At 38.8% G+C, this 14,348-nt stretch overlaps 1 protein-coding gene across 2 annotated transcripts in view; it reads right to left on the bottom strand.

Moving 5' to 3' along the window:
* Positions 1-206: 206 nt before the first annotated feature.
* Positions 207-14,348, bottom strand: part of CIB2 (calcium and integrin binding family member 2) — a 37,573-nt gene continuing 23,431 nt past the window's right edge. For both annotated transcript variants that reach the window (XM_056499645.1, XM_056499644.1), the window contains exons 3-6: positions 13,859-13,970; positions 7,009-7,156; positions 6,729-6,924; positions 207-1,305 (exon numbers count right to left, since the gene is read on the bottom strand). In XM_056499645.1, the coding sequence (XP_056355620.1) occupies positions 1,284-1,305; positions 6,729-6,924; positions 7,009-7,156; positions 13,859-13,948 (456 nt within the window). In that variant the 5' untranslated portion in view covers positions 13,949-13,970 and the 3' untranslated portion in view covers positions 207-1,283. The remainder of the gene's footprint in view (positions 1,306-6,728; positions 6,925-7,008; positions 7,157-13,858; positions 13,971-14,348) is intronic.

Here is a 14,348-nt window from a genome sequence, read left to right as displayed (position 1 = left end):
CAAGCTACTCTGCAAGCTCCCCACACAGCAGAGTTTCTGAGGTAGTTAAGCATCAGCATCCCAGCAAAAACGATAAACAGGTTAGGTTCTCTAACAGTGTTTTATGCAACACATTTCATCCTTTGAAAGACTTAACTTTGTAGTAATTGGTATAATGATCAGAAAGGAAATTAGTATGTGGCCTAAAAATTCTCAAAGCACGACAGAATGCTTCAAAAGTTTTAATTGTGGTGACTTTGATACAGAAGCCATGTAAGTGACAGAGCCCTTCTATTGACTGTTAGAACAGTAATCAATACACATCTGATTGTCTTCAGGCCCCAGTACCTAAACAATACTGGAATAAAAAAAAAACAAAACCAAAACAACAAGAATATCTAGCTGATTTCCAGCTGGAGGAGAAAGAGAAACATAGGACGGCATTCATGCATTTTATGGAAGAGATTGCATAGCTTGTTTAGAAAGAAAATATCTTTTCATGTCCTTAACAGTAGTTCTGTGCTTCTTCAACTTCTTCATGTGTTACAGATGACCATGTTCCTCCATTCAGCATTATCAGCCCATAGAATGAGTAAAATGCAGGAGCCCCTTGGAGAATAAGGACACAGTTTTAACATTTATCTTGGGAAGAAGTGCATCATATACGCAGTTATAATATACAAAAGGCAAATACTTCAAGTTTTATGAGGATACAACAATCCATAAAATATTGGTTGAAGGTAAGCACCAAACCCAGCAGTTGCCATTTCAGTGGCTGAAGGGCAAACCTGGGCTGTGGTTGTCTTCAACACTGGGAGCTTGATCTTGACTGCAGTTCTTTCACGTCAGATATTTTCCATGCAAGATCCCAGCTGTACAACACAGTGATAGAGGCATCTCATTATTTAAGGCCCATGCTTTCTTTCAAATACTCTTGGAAAACACACCAAAGCTAATATTTCTCTCTTTTTTTTTGCACTTTTAAGAGCAGTATTAAATATTCATAAATATAAAAACTCTGTGGAAATACCTTTAATAATATTCTAATTCTGACTGTTTAAAAAAGGGGGGAAAGAAACGAAAAACCACAATCCAACAACCAACCATCTTTGCCTGAGTGCTTGGCCAGCAGTGAGATAAAAATGTGTCTGTTCCAAATATCCTGCAGATCACATGATGCTTCTGTCTCTTTGTGGACCAGAATTATTTCAGTACTTTCTGCTGAGTTCTAAGAAGCCCTCATTAGAGGACAAAAGCCCCTGGAGTGCCTGAGATTCAGAAAGGCTGGGCTGGCAGAAACATCTTCAGATTCTTATGTGGAAAGTACTGCAAAAGAAAGGAAAAGATTAAGACATACAAACACATTTGTCACTATGCAAAAAAATTCCTTAAAGTACCAAAAGGAAGGTGCTGTGTGGGGGGAAAAAAAAAAACAAAACATGAACAACTTACTTTCTTCTTTTATGCTTTGAGAAGATTTAAATCTCATGGGAGAAAATTCCATCTTCTGAAAATGTTAGCTCAAGGACCAAGCTCAAGACTGGATTAAATCAAGTGTAAATTGCTGAATTTATGGGATGTAGGGCAGAGCTAAGTGTTTCCCAATGGTACTTTTGCTTTGGCACAGCATTTGGGTCCTAACTGAGAGAAATCAGGCAGGTAAAGTTGTTTCTCTTGCTGGGCCGAAGAGGTGCTGGCTGTTCTCCTCTATTTGCTCTTTAATACAGGCAAGCAGCAGGGCTTACAATGCCACAGGCTTTAGGAGAGCTCCTGAGCATCTCAGCAGGACAGGGAGAGACAATTTAAAGAAGGTGTGCTGACACCCCACTGCCTATAGGCAGCAACCTGCTCAGTGTCACGACAGCATCAACTGTTGGATTCTTGACTGACTGAAATGAGAAGAGATTATCATGTATTTTTATATGTAAATTCTGTATTTTTGTTGCCTACACTGAAAGAAAACCTTTTTGGAACATTTGGGAGGCTGCAGACTTTCAGGGATGCACACTCTTCGGATTTTGTTCTACCAAAAGAGTTCTCCAAGTTAATTACAGCTATTAGATTTGAATCAGAAATTCACTGAAGGAGGCTTGTGGTATGCATTTGGAGAAGATAAAATTTCATATTCACCATGGTCCCTAGGAACTTTGTCTCTAGGAGTTTATTCAATCTGGGTGACAGTAAAAGATACGCTGTATAGCACCCTGGTACAGCAGCTTAAGCACTGGGAGAGAAAGCAGAGAGGGATGCAAATAGCACTAAGGTTTTCTAAATAAAAGAATTATAAATATCTTGTTCACAATTCAAGAAATGTCTAGAGACTATATAAATCTAAGTTCTTAAAATTTAACTCCCACGCAGGTAATATCTAGGCACTAAAAATCCACCACATTGTATGTGAAAATGTCTGAAGCATGATTCCCCCAAAAAATCCACCCAATGGAAATGTGTTTATTAGAAAAAAAAGTTCTACTTTTATCAGTGTCATTTTGGCCTTTGGAGATTCAGCTTTTTACTAAGAAGCAGCTGAAATACTCGGAAAAAAAAAAAAAAAACCTGGCAAAAATTATTTCCTTCCACTGTTTCTTTGCTAAGCATCCCTTGCCAATTAGTCACTAGCTCTAATATTAGTCCTTAAGAATTAATTAATCTGCATGTTGGGACAGTCTTATGACATGTACATTCCCTGCAAGGAAGCTTCCTTTATTTCATCATTTGGTGGGATTGGGGTCACAACATCAGCTGGTGGCTGGGTTTCAGAAATACTGCATTTCCAGTGTTTAATGTGCTGTTTCCCTGCCTGGTTCTGGCAGCTCCCAGGTACTACTAGTGCCATATTCCTCTCAAACCCCATCACATATTGCTACAGAATAATTCACCCTCAGGCATTCAAATAAGCTGAAACTTCCAGGATGATTTATAAAACAATTTCCTGTGGAAAGTGTAACCAGTCTTGTAGAACAGAACACTTAGCTAGTGCCAGCTCAATCTGCCAATGCTCCCATTAAACTACAAGCAGCTTCTTAATGATAATATTTTTGAGTGAAATAAAACTACTGGAATCAAATTTCCTGAACTAGTTAGTGTCATGATAATTTACCATTTAGTTCAGCTCTGGGGTAACAGCCAACTGTATAGATCTTCCCTGGTTAATGACCAAAAGTGTTTTCTTCTAGTCTGGAAAAAATTCCTCAATGACAGCAGTGCAAATCAAGCAACAGAGTTTACTGCATCTTCATTTGCCTGACAGCAGCACAGAGCTGGCAAAAGTCTGTAGGAGATTAAACCTACAGGGTCATTAAGTAAAGGCTGGAGAAAGGAGGGATGAGATATGGAAAATCAGACAACGTAGAGTGGATGAACTTCAGCTTACAGCAGGTCACAGCTGGATCATGGTGCCAAAGTTAATGCTGGCTGTGCATGTTAAGTAGGTGTGATAATGTGACAGTTTAAAAAAACCCAACACGTGTAAAAAACAAACTTCAAAACCTGAGTGCATGTTGCTGTAAGAATCTGGCTTTCAAAGGTTTTCCACAGAGAAAAGAAGATATTCCTCCTCAGTAACTTAAAACCTCATGTTGATGATGATGGTAACTTACAGCTGCAGGAAAATTCTCAATGTTTGCCACAAGTCAGGTGAGCTGGTCCCACACAGGAGAGCAGAGAGAAAAAAGTGTCCTATGGCTTCCTACAGATCACCTGATCAAGCAATGGCAGAGCCAGAGATCAAACTTAACTGCCTGGAATCCTACATTTCCTCCTTTTATCATATGAACAGGTGGCTGTGGTGGGGAGAAAAGGAAATGAACAGAGTTTAAAATCCTTTACTAGAGATAAAAATCATCTAGGGCCTTACAAGTTATTCAGCATTTTCAGAAGGCTCTCATACCAAGTGCCAGGATTGTATTCTGGGATCAGATATTCATAAATATTGACTGCCCATGGCTCCACAGCAAAATCCCTGCAAATTGCATTTATTCAGCATCCTCAGTTGCTCACTGGCAATCACTTTCAATGTGGCTACTGCTTTGATTCCTGGGTGTTCCATTTTCACAGTGGCTGAGCAGCTGGAAGTGTAAATCATTAGACTCCTGGGCTCCCTTGAATTTAATTCTGGAATGCATTCAACTGGGCACAAAAAGTGGAGATATGCAAAAACAAATGAAATTGTGACTGTCTGTGGACATTGATGGGTTGGTATTTCTTCCACATCCGCTCAAGATTTCAAATGGACAGTTTATCTTAGATGAAAGCATGTTTTTCTATCTTTTTGCAATAGTCAGAAGCTAGTTCAGTTCACCACTGGCATAGAGGGTTGGTGATCTGCTATTAAGACACTTCCTGTGCTTTGCATGCTCTGTATTAGATTACCCAGTGAAGCTGCACAGCCCTGCCTGCCCTTTGGCTGCACACAGCCCAAGGCTATCACTTAAGACAACCATTACAGCTGAAGCCTCAGAAGAGAAGAAAATCAAGGGCTAGGAATAGAGCTGGAGATGAATCCACAAAGATGTAAGAAAGCATTGTTTCAGTAGATGAATAGGTAATGTGTCCAAGACTGTTATGGCACAATTGAGCTTAATGAACAGGAACCGGGGTTTTTGTGGTGAGAGATCAGCTACAGGAATTGCATTCCTGCCCCATGTTATAGTGCTTGTTAAGGTTCAGTCCCAGTCAGACTTTGGTGAACCTATTGTAGCATTAAACTTCAATGAATCTCATTCCAAAAGTCAAATCTCTCTTTAGAATGCACATATACACAGTATTTTAGAAACTGGAGTGAGTTCTTCAGAAGAGGAAATTCAGTACTGACAAATATGTCAGTCTGTGATGCAGTGCACACAGGAAAAATAGAGCTAACAATGTCCTAAAAAAGCAAAAAACAAACAGACAAAATGAACAGTAAACCACAGTAAGGCAGAGGTATCAAATCTTTCATGCAAAAATTGGTTTGGATAAAAGTAGCCTCATGACCCTGTCACTTTCTTTTCCTGCAGCTGTTAACTCAGATTAAAACAGAAATCAAACTAGAGAACCTACACAATTCTCAACTTGGAGACTTTTTTCCATTACACTCTGATTTTCCAATATAGCTTCAAAGACACATGTTGCTGAACCATGAGAAACATCCGATTCTTCAGAGGATTGTAATATTTTCTTTACATATATTTCCAGCTAATAAATTGTTTTCTTTGTACTGTTATCCCCACAGAAGCTGCTGTTATATAGAAATGCCTGGTCAGAGGCTCTAACCCGGTGTTTTGGTTAGGAGGTGGAAGGAGACCCTTCTCTGTATCATCAAGACATCTTAGACTGGAGGACTTCAGAGATTAATCTCATGACCCAGCCAAACTCCTGAACCTGAAAGGAGGGGAAGTCATGATTCCTCTTCAATTCAGGGATGCCAAACATCTACCTTAAATATGCAGACTGCCATCCTAAACATGAAGGAGATACCTTGTCCCAGACAGGGATCCAAGTATCTGTGTTTAACCTGAGCCACTGGATGATGCTCAGTCTTCCAGTGCTTGCTAGCCTTGTCCTTGGATTTTATTGGTGCTCTCCACTTTCTCTTACCTAATCTTTAATACACATCTCACTTCTTCCCACATTTTACTCATCATCTTGCCCTGCTGAATAACCAGGACCTGGTGATTTTCACTCATTTCCTCATCTTCCCAACACATCAACAAACTGGAAAAGAAAAATAACTGTGACAGTCATTCCAAGGCTACACTGGCAAACATTCTTGTCTGCAGATTTCTCAGGAAATGGCTGAACTGCACAGCATTCTCAGCTGGAATTCTCAGTCAGCAGTTTGCAAGCCTCTACAACACAGCAGTAAAGTCAGTCATGACACAGGAAACTTCTGAAACTGCAGCTTCTGCTGAATCTTCAGATCTACCTTCAATTCTTTGCATTTGATCACTGTTCTCTACCAGATTTGTAGGAGCAGCACGGCCTTTTGATTGATTAAAAGAAACTCTATCTGACCCCAGCAGCTTCTGCTGGGTAGCAGTATAAAGAAAATGTTTTCTTAGCTGGAAATAGCTGTAAGCAAAATATTAGAATACCTACTGAGCTGAGCTTCACCGTAATGATAATATATGTCTTGTTCTAAAAGGGTTTCTGTTGATACACTTGATTAGCCAAGGAATACCTGAGATGTATAAAAGGCATTCACATTGAGTGTGTTCTCTCCAGAAGCTGATGTTTCTCAGGGTTCACAGGAATCCTGTGCTCCTGCTTTATTGCTGAATTGCTCTAATGTCTTTCATCAGATGGTTCATTTGTGAAAGAAATCCTATTCTGTGTTTTGTGGGACACTTTCTCGTTCTTCAAAAACCCCTCACTTTCTCAGCAAAGAGATGTGTGTGTTTCTGTGTATATTAGTAACATGCATACAATATTTACACACATTCCTATGCAGGCAGCTGGGTTCCTTGCTGTAGGCTTAAGAAAAACATGAATTTGAGCTGATAGTGGATCAAAATATTTTCCTGAACCGCACCAAGAGGGGTGGAGGGGCAGGAAATGTGATAATTAGAAGTCATTGAGCTCTTAGTCTTAAGTTAGGAGAGAACTAGAATATGCCCTAGAAAAGCAAACTGAGTTAGGTAAGAAGTCATCCCATGTCAGTTCTCAAGTAAAATACTTATGTCTAACACTTCTTGTATTAGACCGCATAGTGATATCCTAACAAAATACCTGCAAGTATGCAAGAGACTCTCCTTTTCTTAAAATAGTACCTGAGGAAGTCCGGTGCCTTGGAAATCATGTTTTCAAAATCTGCAAATCCTAATTTCCCATCACCATCCATGTCAGCCTCTTCTATGACTTTCTCACAAACCAGAGTGATTTCCTCTTCTGTCAGCTCTTCCCGGGTCAGCTTATTGAGGGTTTTTTCCAAGTCTGCTTTACAAATGAAGTTATCTGTGTTAAAATCTAAACAACAAAAGAACCAAAGATCACCAAGTATCCCTCTCACAGACTCCAAACACAAGAAGCCCATCGAGCCTCCCCCAGTACCATATATCTTAAAGGCATAGATTGCTTTGAGCTCCCGGGGAGCCATTTCACTGAGCACGGAGAACATGTCCACAAAGTCATTGAAGCTCAGGCTCCCCTCTCCATCTTCTGAGAAGGATGCCACAATCCTTTCTTTGAAGGGATTCTCCTGTGAAAGACACATACAGATTGGTATTTGGGACTTGAAACAACCTGCAGACTCCCGGATAATGAATATTTAATTGCATGCTTGGTTCTTTAAATAAAATGTCTTCTTCCTTTTTGGTTTTTTTTTTTTCCCCCCCCCAAAAAAATGCATCCAAAAACGTACATTTAGCAGGAAGTTTCAGCAGTCCTTGCTACTGCAAAATACCACTTCTGACCTTTTATTTTCACTGATGCATGTCAATGTCCAACCTGTGGTTGGACTGACTAAAAATTCCAGAGATTTAAATTAAATTTAATCTCCACAGGAAATAATTTTTAACACCTTAGAATAGGACAATATAGCATAAACACACAAGCAAGCATGAGAAAACCGCTTTATGACTATGAAATCCAAAACAAATGTTTTGCTATAAAAACCAATCATCTTTCTCAGAGCTATACAAAACCCCAACACTAATTTGTAGCAGCATGGATAAAACTTGGAAAACCAATTCAATTCAGCTGAATATGAGCAGAACACAAACATCACTTGGGCTGGGAGCAGCATCTCATTAAAGCTGTGCTACAGATCTTATCTGAAGCCAAGACACTGATTAACATACTTGTGGTGGTGGCATATCAGATTCACATTTTTTATATGCAGGAACCTTTTTTTTTGGCTTTTAAAGAAGCAGTACTGTGAAAGCTCAAAAGTTCAATCATATATTCGTTTAATTTCTTTTTTGTTTCTGTAAATTTAATAATCTAATAATACCTAACAGGTATTCATAAATGATCCAATTATTTTAAATGAAATTTCAAAAACCAGCCATATTTGAGAGATAAGTGACCAGAAAATGTTATTTTTCGGTTTACTTGAATTATTTTTTGATAATTCACACATAGAACAAAAGCATCCATAGAATACATTTTAGGCATAATTGTGGAGACCTGAAAGAAGGCTGTTTTAATGGACAGGTGAAGTAGGAACGACAGAGCCTGAGGCTCAAATGACAGCCCATTAAAGTAGTCCATACTAAATACAAACTCTTCTGCAGGGTTTGAAGACTGAAGGAATACCCAAGAGGGAACAGGCCTACAGGTTTCAAAGCATAGGAGATTAACACGCTCATTGTTCCAATGAAGACAAAAACAGGCTAGATCAAACCAATTTACATAGAGCAGGAAAGAGGAACTCCTGAAAATAAAAAGCAGCCTCAAAAAGCAGCAGGGTCACATCTCTTCAGAGTCTGAGAATGAAAAACAACACCCCAGAGCCAGCAGGTGGCTGAGAGAACCTTACTGTAAAAGGATAGGTAGTTATTACTCATGTCTTGTGAATGATGTGCAGGTACAGCAGGTGAGCATCTGTGCTACTGCCCAGGGTAAAGCATCTCACTGAAATGCCTGCAAATGTGCCTGGAAATGTTTGTAGAATACACATTTGTTTGTGGGTTTACCTGTGGTTCTGCACATACACTTGTTCATGGGATATGCACATACAGGCAGGCAGGGAAGAACAATTGATTCTATTGTTCCAAACTGCCAGTTTATAAATAAGCCAAAGTAAGATTCATTTGGGCTGAAATACACAAAAAGGCCCACTTTCTTCCTAAAAGCACACCAAAAAATGGTGTGCTACATGTTTCATGTTTGAGGATATCAAACATCAGAATGGACATCAGAACATACTAGAAACTTATTTTTCATTTCTAAAATGCTGTATAGCTTTCTCTGGAACAAACCTGATCAGAAGTGTCATGGTAACAGTAGTAAGCTGACATCTTAGAGGCAGCATTGGGTAACAAACCAGGAGCACACAGATGCAAATATCCCTATCAGCTGTGAATATCAAGCCCAGGACTTTGTGCTTTAGAAAGGCTGGTGCAGGATCTCACTGACCCAATAAGAATATTGCAGTTGCATAAGATGAGTTATTTATTTGAAATGTCAGAAATCTTGAAAACACAGATGAATTAAGAAAGAATTAAATGAACCTAAGCATACTTCTTAAGTAACTCTTTGCCAAATGGATCTCTAAAACCAAAATGAAAAACAAAATCTTTCCTCATATTGATTTCTTTCCTTTAACTTTCTCATATTATGTGTCTTCAGGCAGTATATCTGTGGCTTACACAATGGAAAGTATTAGCTTACCTTCACAGATACTTTTCACATCCTTTCTGTAATTTCATTACCTCTACTCTAAAGAGCACAGATTAGGGTTCCATCATATTTAAAGGAAGAGCCATGGGGGAAGGGAGCAAAGGGGAAAATGATATTATTCTTTCCTAGGTTGCTTTCCCATAAGCACTAGTTGTTGAAAAAAGATTCCTTTTAAAAGTAGAAACTTACACTTGTCTTAAAGAGCTTTTTCTGTACTCTCATGATAAAAATAAGAGGGGAGACAGAAACAATAAGGAATTGCTACAACTGGAAAACAATTCTGCTGTTTTGCAGATCGATGTTGTTGCTGTAGTGGCCTGAGAGAACCCTTAATGTGCCATCCATCTTTGTAAGGAACACTTCTTTTACTCAGATTATTGTGTTTCCACACTTCTTAAAATCTCACACAGCATCCATCTCAACATACAGATCTATAACACCTTACAGTAAAACACAGCCATTAGTTCTGTAACCAACAGTTAGAGGGTTAATTCCTGGCATTGCAGCCAAACCTGCTGTTATATTCCCCTGTCCTCTAGTTTCCATGCCAGACTAGGAAAGCACTCTGGTGGCCTTTTGCCTTATCTGTTTTGCAGCTGGAGAAATTAATTTCAAGCATCCAATCATATTTCCACAAGCTGACTACATTTTTGAAATAAGGGGTTGCAAGTGAAGTTCAAAGACAGGTCAAGATAATGAACTTGGAGATACTGGAGAGCCTTTACAAAATGCTACTTAACTTTCACTTCCACAGAAACACAATGATGATTTTCCCTTTTGTATTTGAACATAAGTCCCCACTGACTTTAGACAATATATTTAAAAGCACAAAGCAGGCTGTTTTGCAGACTATTGCAAATCAGAATCCTTTTGGATGCTTTAATCAGGACTTTTTCAGCAATGGGAAAAACTAACCTTCCTCAAATTTCCGGAGTTATTAAAAAAAAAAAAATTGCTATCAAATAAACATTAATATAAAAGTGGCTAAATTGTTCATTACCAAAGCTCCATAGAAAAGACTGGTGCCTCAGAAGGGAAGCATGAGTGCAACAGCAAATTGTCCCTGGAGCGGAAAAAAAGCGAGTTTCTTTGCAGGGATTTTTTTCTTAATCTTCTTCTTCCTCAAAATCAATAACTTGGGGTTTATGTGTCTATGATTATATTAATTTCATCAAACTTCTCTGTGGTGCCTGCAGGGTACTGTTTAAGAAATTCCTGCAGAAACCAAGGCTAGATTGATAAGTTTAGGTCTTAATAGAAAAGAGGATTTTGTTCTGTCAGAGAGCAGAAGCACACATTCAGCAATGGCTCTTTACTGAAGCCACATCAGCCAAAACCCCAAAGGCTCAGGCTGTATACAGAACTATTTAACCATTCCCAGAACCTACCCACAGTGCCTAGCAGTACCTCAAGGGGAGGTAAGGCACTGGGACAAGAACTGGTGCCCAGCTGAGCCAGGGGGCACAGACAATGCTGCAGGTCTGGGCTCCATGCAGAGAAAACAGCACTTGGAGCACACACAGCAGTCATACTCAGATTAACAGACTTCAGAGAAGTGAGGAAAGCATCCCATCATAACTAGAAACAGCTAACAGAACGCAGCAAGGCTGTTGAGGTGAGCTGGAGGCAAAGATCAGTCAGAGCAGAGCTGGGGCTTGGGAAGATCACCCTGCTCTTACATCCCCACCTGCAGCTCAGGGGCAACGACAGCGATAAAGTAGCTGAAATCAGCCTTAACTTGAAAAAATAACACTTTTACTTTCTCCCTGCTCCCGCACTGAGCAGTCCATATCATGGCTACACTTTTGCAATATTAATTACTTCAGTATCACAGGTGTCCAGATGCCCCAAAGTTAATTTATTAGACTGGTGCCTGTGTAAACAAGATTGTGAAAATTAGAGAACAGAAACTGCAATGAAACTGATGGAGTAAAGTAGCTCTGTTAACTTCAGTGTAATGGTAGACCTAATGAGCTTAAAGTACCTTCCCCTTCTTTACTTATTTATTTCTTGTCCCGACTTTCAACTTTTAAGAATCAGGAGTTAGTGAATAATTCATTACCAATTGAAGTGAACGACCATCACCATTATTTTTTTCTTGAAACACAGAAAACCTAGCTCAGAACTTTAATGCATGAAGTAAAGATCTTTATATTAGCAGAATCTAATTTAGAAAAGTGCATTATTGATTCTATCTGTTTGTCAGAACCTTCAGTGGTATTCAGCTCAACATTGCCAGTAACTAGAAATGTAATGTGTATATGAAAAAAGCCAGGTGCTTTGAAATTAGCACTAATTTTATTAGAATTCAATAGACATTTATTTCTATTTTAAGATGTAAATGTTGTCTTTATCTTCACCTTGATGAAAATTCACTGAAGAAAGAAAACACCATAATGATTTGTTAGGCAGTCTGGTCAAGTTGCAAAGGTTAAAGATTTATTTTTTTTCTTAGTGTATGAGCTGAAGTTAGTACCTAGGTTGCTTCAAAAACAAACTCTTGAGGAAAGCCTCTGTCCCCTCACCCTGTCTGCACAGGTGCCCTCATGAGCAACATGGACACCAATTTATAACAAAGATCCCAGGTGTTTTCACATTTTTAGTGTCAATGCTCTGAAAGAGTTATGGCATAAGACCTAATCTCCTCATTCTGGGGTTTTACTGGAGACAAGCTCAGCAGCTATTGAAGCACTTTTCTCTGTGAGGTCCTAGAATTCCTGAAATAAAATAAGTGGTTTGACACCAATATTTCTAACGTTCTTCCACAGACTTATGAGACCCAAGAGAGAATTTGTAGAAAATTCAACACCAAGTTTGTCCTGTTACTTTCATAAAGTCAAGTTCCTTGACCTGGAGACATCTTCTAAAGCAGGGTCAGAGACTTGTGGTGCCAGAAAATTGATTATGATCCATTCATACATGGAAGCCTCTTAGGAAATCTATCATTACCACCTAAGTTTGCTAAGCTAGCAAGATATGCTCCTGTATCTCAATCTAAATATGATCCTGTATAAAATTTCTGGTTTGTACCTCAGCTTCAGTACTAGGCCTTCCATCTCACAAGTTCTCATGGAATGAGCTGTTCTTTAGGGGTTCAATCTATCACTGAAGCCAAAAAGACTGTGTGATCACAATTTCTCACTTTCCTTTCTAACCTTAGACTTGATTTGTCACAAAGCAACTCTCAGCTGTCTGGCAGTTAAACTCTGAGGAGTCAAAGAAATGTGCTAAATGATTTCATGTCGTGCTATCAAGATCCCAGAGATAATAACACAAACCCTAAGGAATACTGATGCCATTAGAAAAAGCATGAACAGATTTTGCTGAAGAAGCCCATGCTTACTGTAAAAAAGAATTCTAAATTATTTCTCAGCTTCTTCAGAAACCCAAGATGTCCAAAAGCTAAATCAGAACCTGAAGGATAAAAATTTTCAAGGTTTTCTGTTGAACTAAGTGCTTGATGCGTTTAATATTTCCATTTCCATGAAATGGTGGTCGAACACTTTTTAACACACATACTTTAACAAAATATGCCACTTGTTCAAGAAATTATATTATCCCAGAATCAAACTTACAGCAAGTGGGGAATTTAAGGAACAAAGAGTTCTGTGAACTTCAACTTAAAATCTAATTCAAATGTTTGTCATTTCATGTTGACTTTGCATCCTCCACAACTGAATTTCTAAAGCATGGCTTCTGCTTGAAAAATATCAGATATTTGAAAAAAAAAAAAAACAACACTAAGGAAGAATTTCTAGATCATTAAAATTAAGTGGAAAGCCATCAATTACAAGTTTTTTATAACATTGTTCTTAAAAAGCTTAATAATGTTTCACATAGCTATCAGATTGAACACATAATTGTTTCCACATTATAGTAATTTACAGACATGAATTGGCTACCATATATAAAAAATAGACTGTGACAAAACACAACATAATTCAATGAACTGTTTAATTTGTCCTGTTAAAACCATAAGCTATTAAACTGTTGAACAAAAACAAATGGTGTCTCAGGTTTTTTTGCATTGATTGCCTTATACCTACTGCTTCTCTCATTTGCAGTTACATGGACAATTTCTCCACTTCCTATCATACAGTGCCCCCATGAAAATTAAAGTTCCTGATAATTAAGAAAATAATACTTATTGTGCTCAGGTAGCTGAGAAAAAAGGGGAAAACCTTTACTTTTTTATTAGCAATATTCTGCACACAGCTGGCAAATTTCCTATGAACAGGCTGAGAGAAGAACTTCAGATTTCTAACCAGCTCTTCACACAGAGATCCCTGTGGGGGATATACACAAAGGGCAAAAATTGCTATATTTCATTTCATTTCATTTCCTATTCATTTCCTTTGACATCTACCTCAAGTATCTCTGCAAGAAAGACATTCACCTAAATATTTTCCAGTTTCTGGGGCTGGTTTTGCCCTTGAACAATAACAGGAAGGGGAAAACCTCAGCATGCCACAGCGCTTCTGGTTACCAGTCTTGGCAAAAAGTCTGGCAGAGGAGCTACAGAGTTAAGAGAGAGTTTGCAAGCAGTCAGAAGTGATACCTTTAGCTCAGGCATGTTTATTATAAGCTGCATAGGTAGTTTAACATCTGGGTCCTTTGTATAGTCCATGGGCACAACGTTTGGTGCCATTTCATGGTATCGGCCGTGCAACCTGTAAACAAGCAGAAACAAACAGCCAATAACCAATTTGAAATAACCGATTACATTCAGTCAGTAATCAGGTACAAATTTGTCCTGCAGCTCTAATCATTGGTTTTAGTCCACAAGTCTGAGCCCATCAAATAGCCATCTTTCTGAAAAAAGAGGGCTTTGATGCAGTATCCAGCACAACTGCTACCAGCAGCCACGTGTTTCTCAAGGTCCATAACTGAGCCGAGGTTCACACTCTGTGCATGGAACATTGAGGCACTGTCTGTGTACACAAGGCCTGAACTAAGGCATGCACTGTAAAATGCAATTCTTCTCATATGTGCAAGTTCAGTCGCACACCTGATTCATAAACTGCTGAGGACAGAAAGTTCCCCTTTTT

This window comes from Oenanthe melanoleuca, chromosome 10 (genome assembly GCF_029582105.1).
Source record: "Oenanthe melanoleuca isolate GR-GAL-2019-014 chromosome 10, OMel1.0, whole genome shotgun sequence".
Classification (NCBI taxonomy): Eukaryota; Metazoa; Chordata; class Aves; order Passeriformes; family Muscicapidae; genus Oenanthe; species Oenanthe melanoleuca.
The sequence above is the reverse complement of the archived record's forward strand: the minus strand, read 5'-3'. Positions and strand labels throughout refer to the sequence as shown.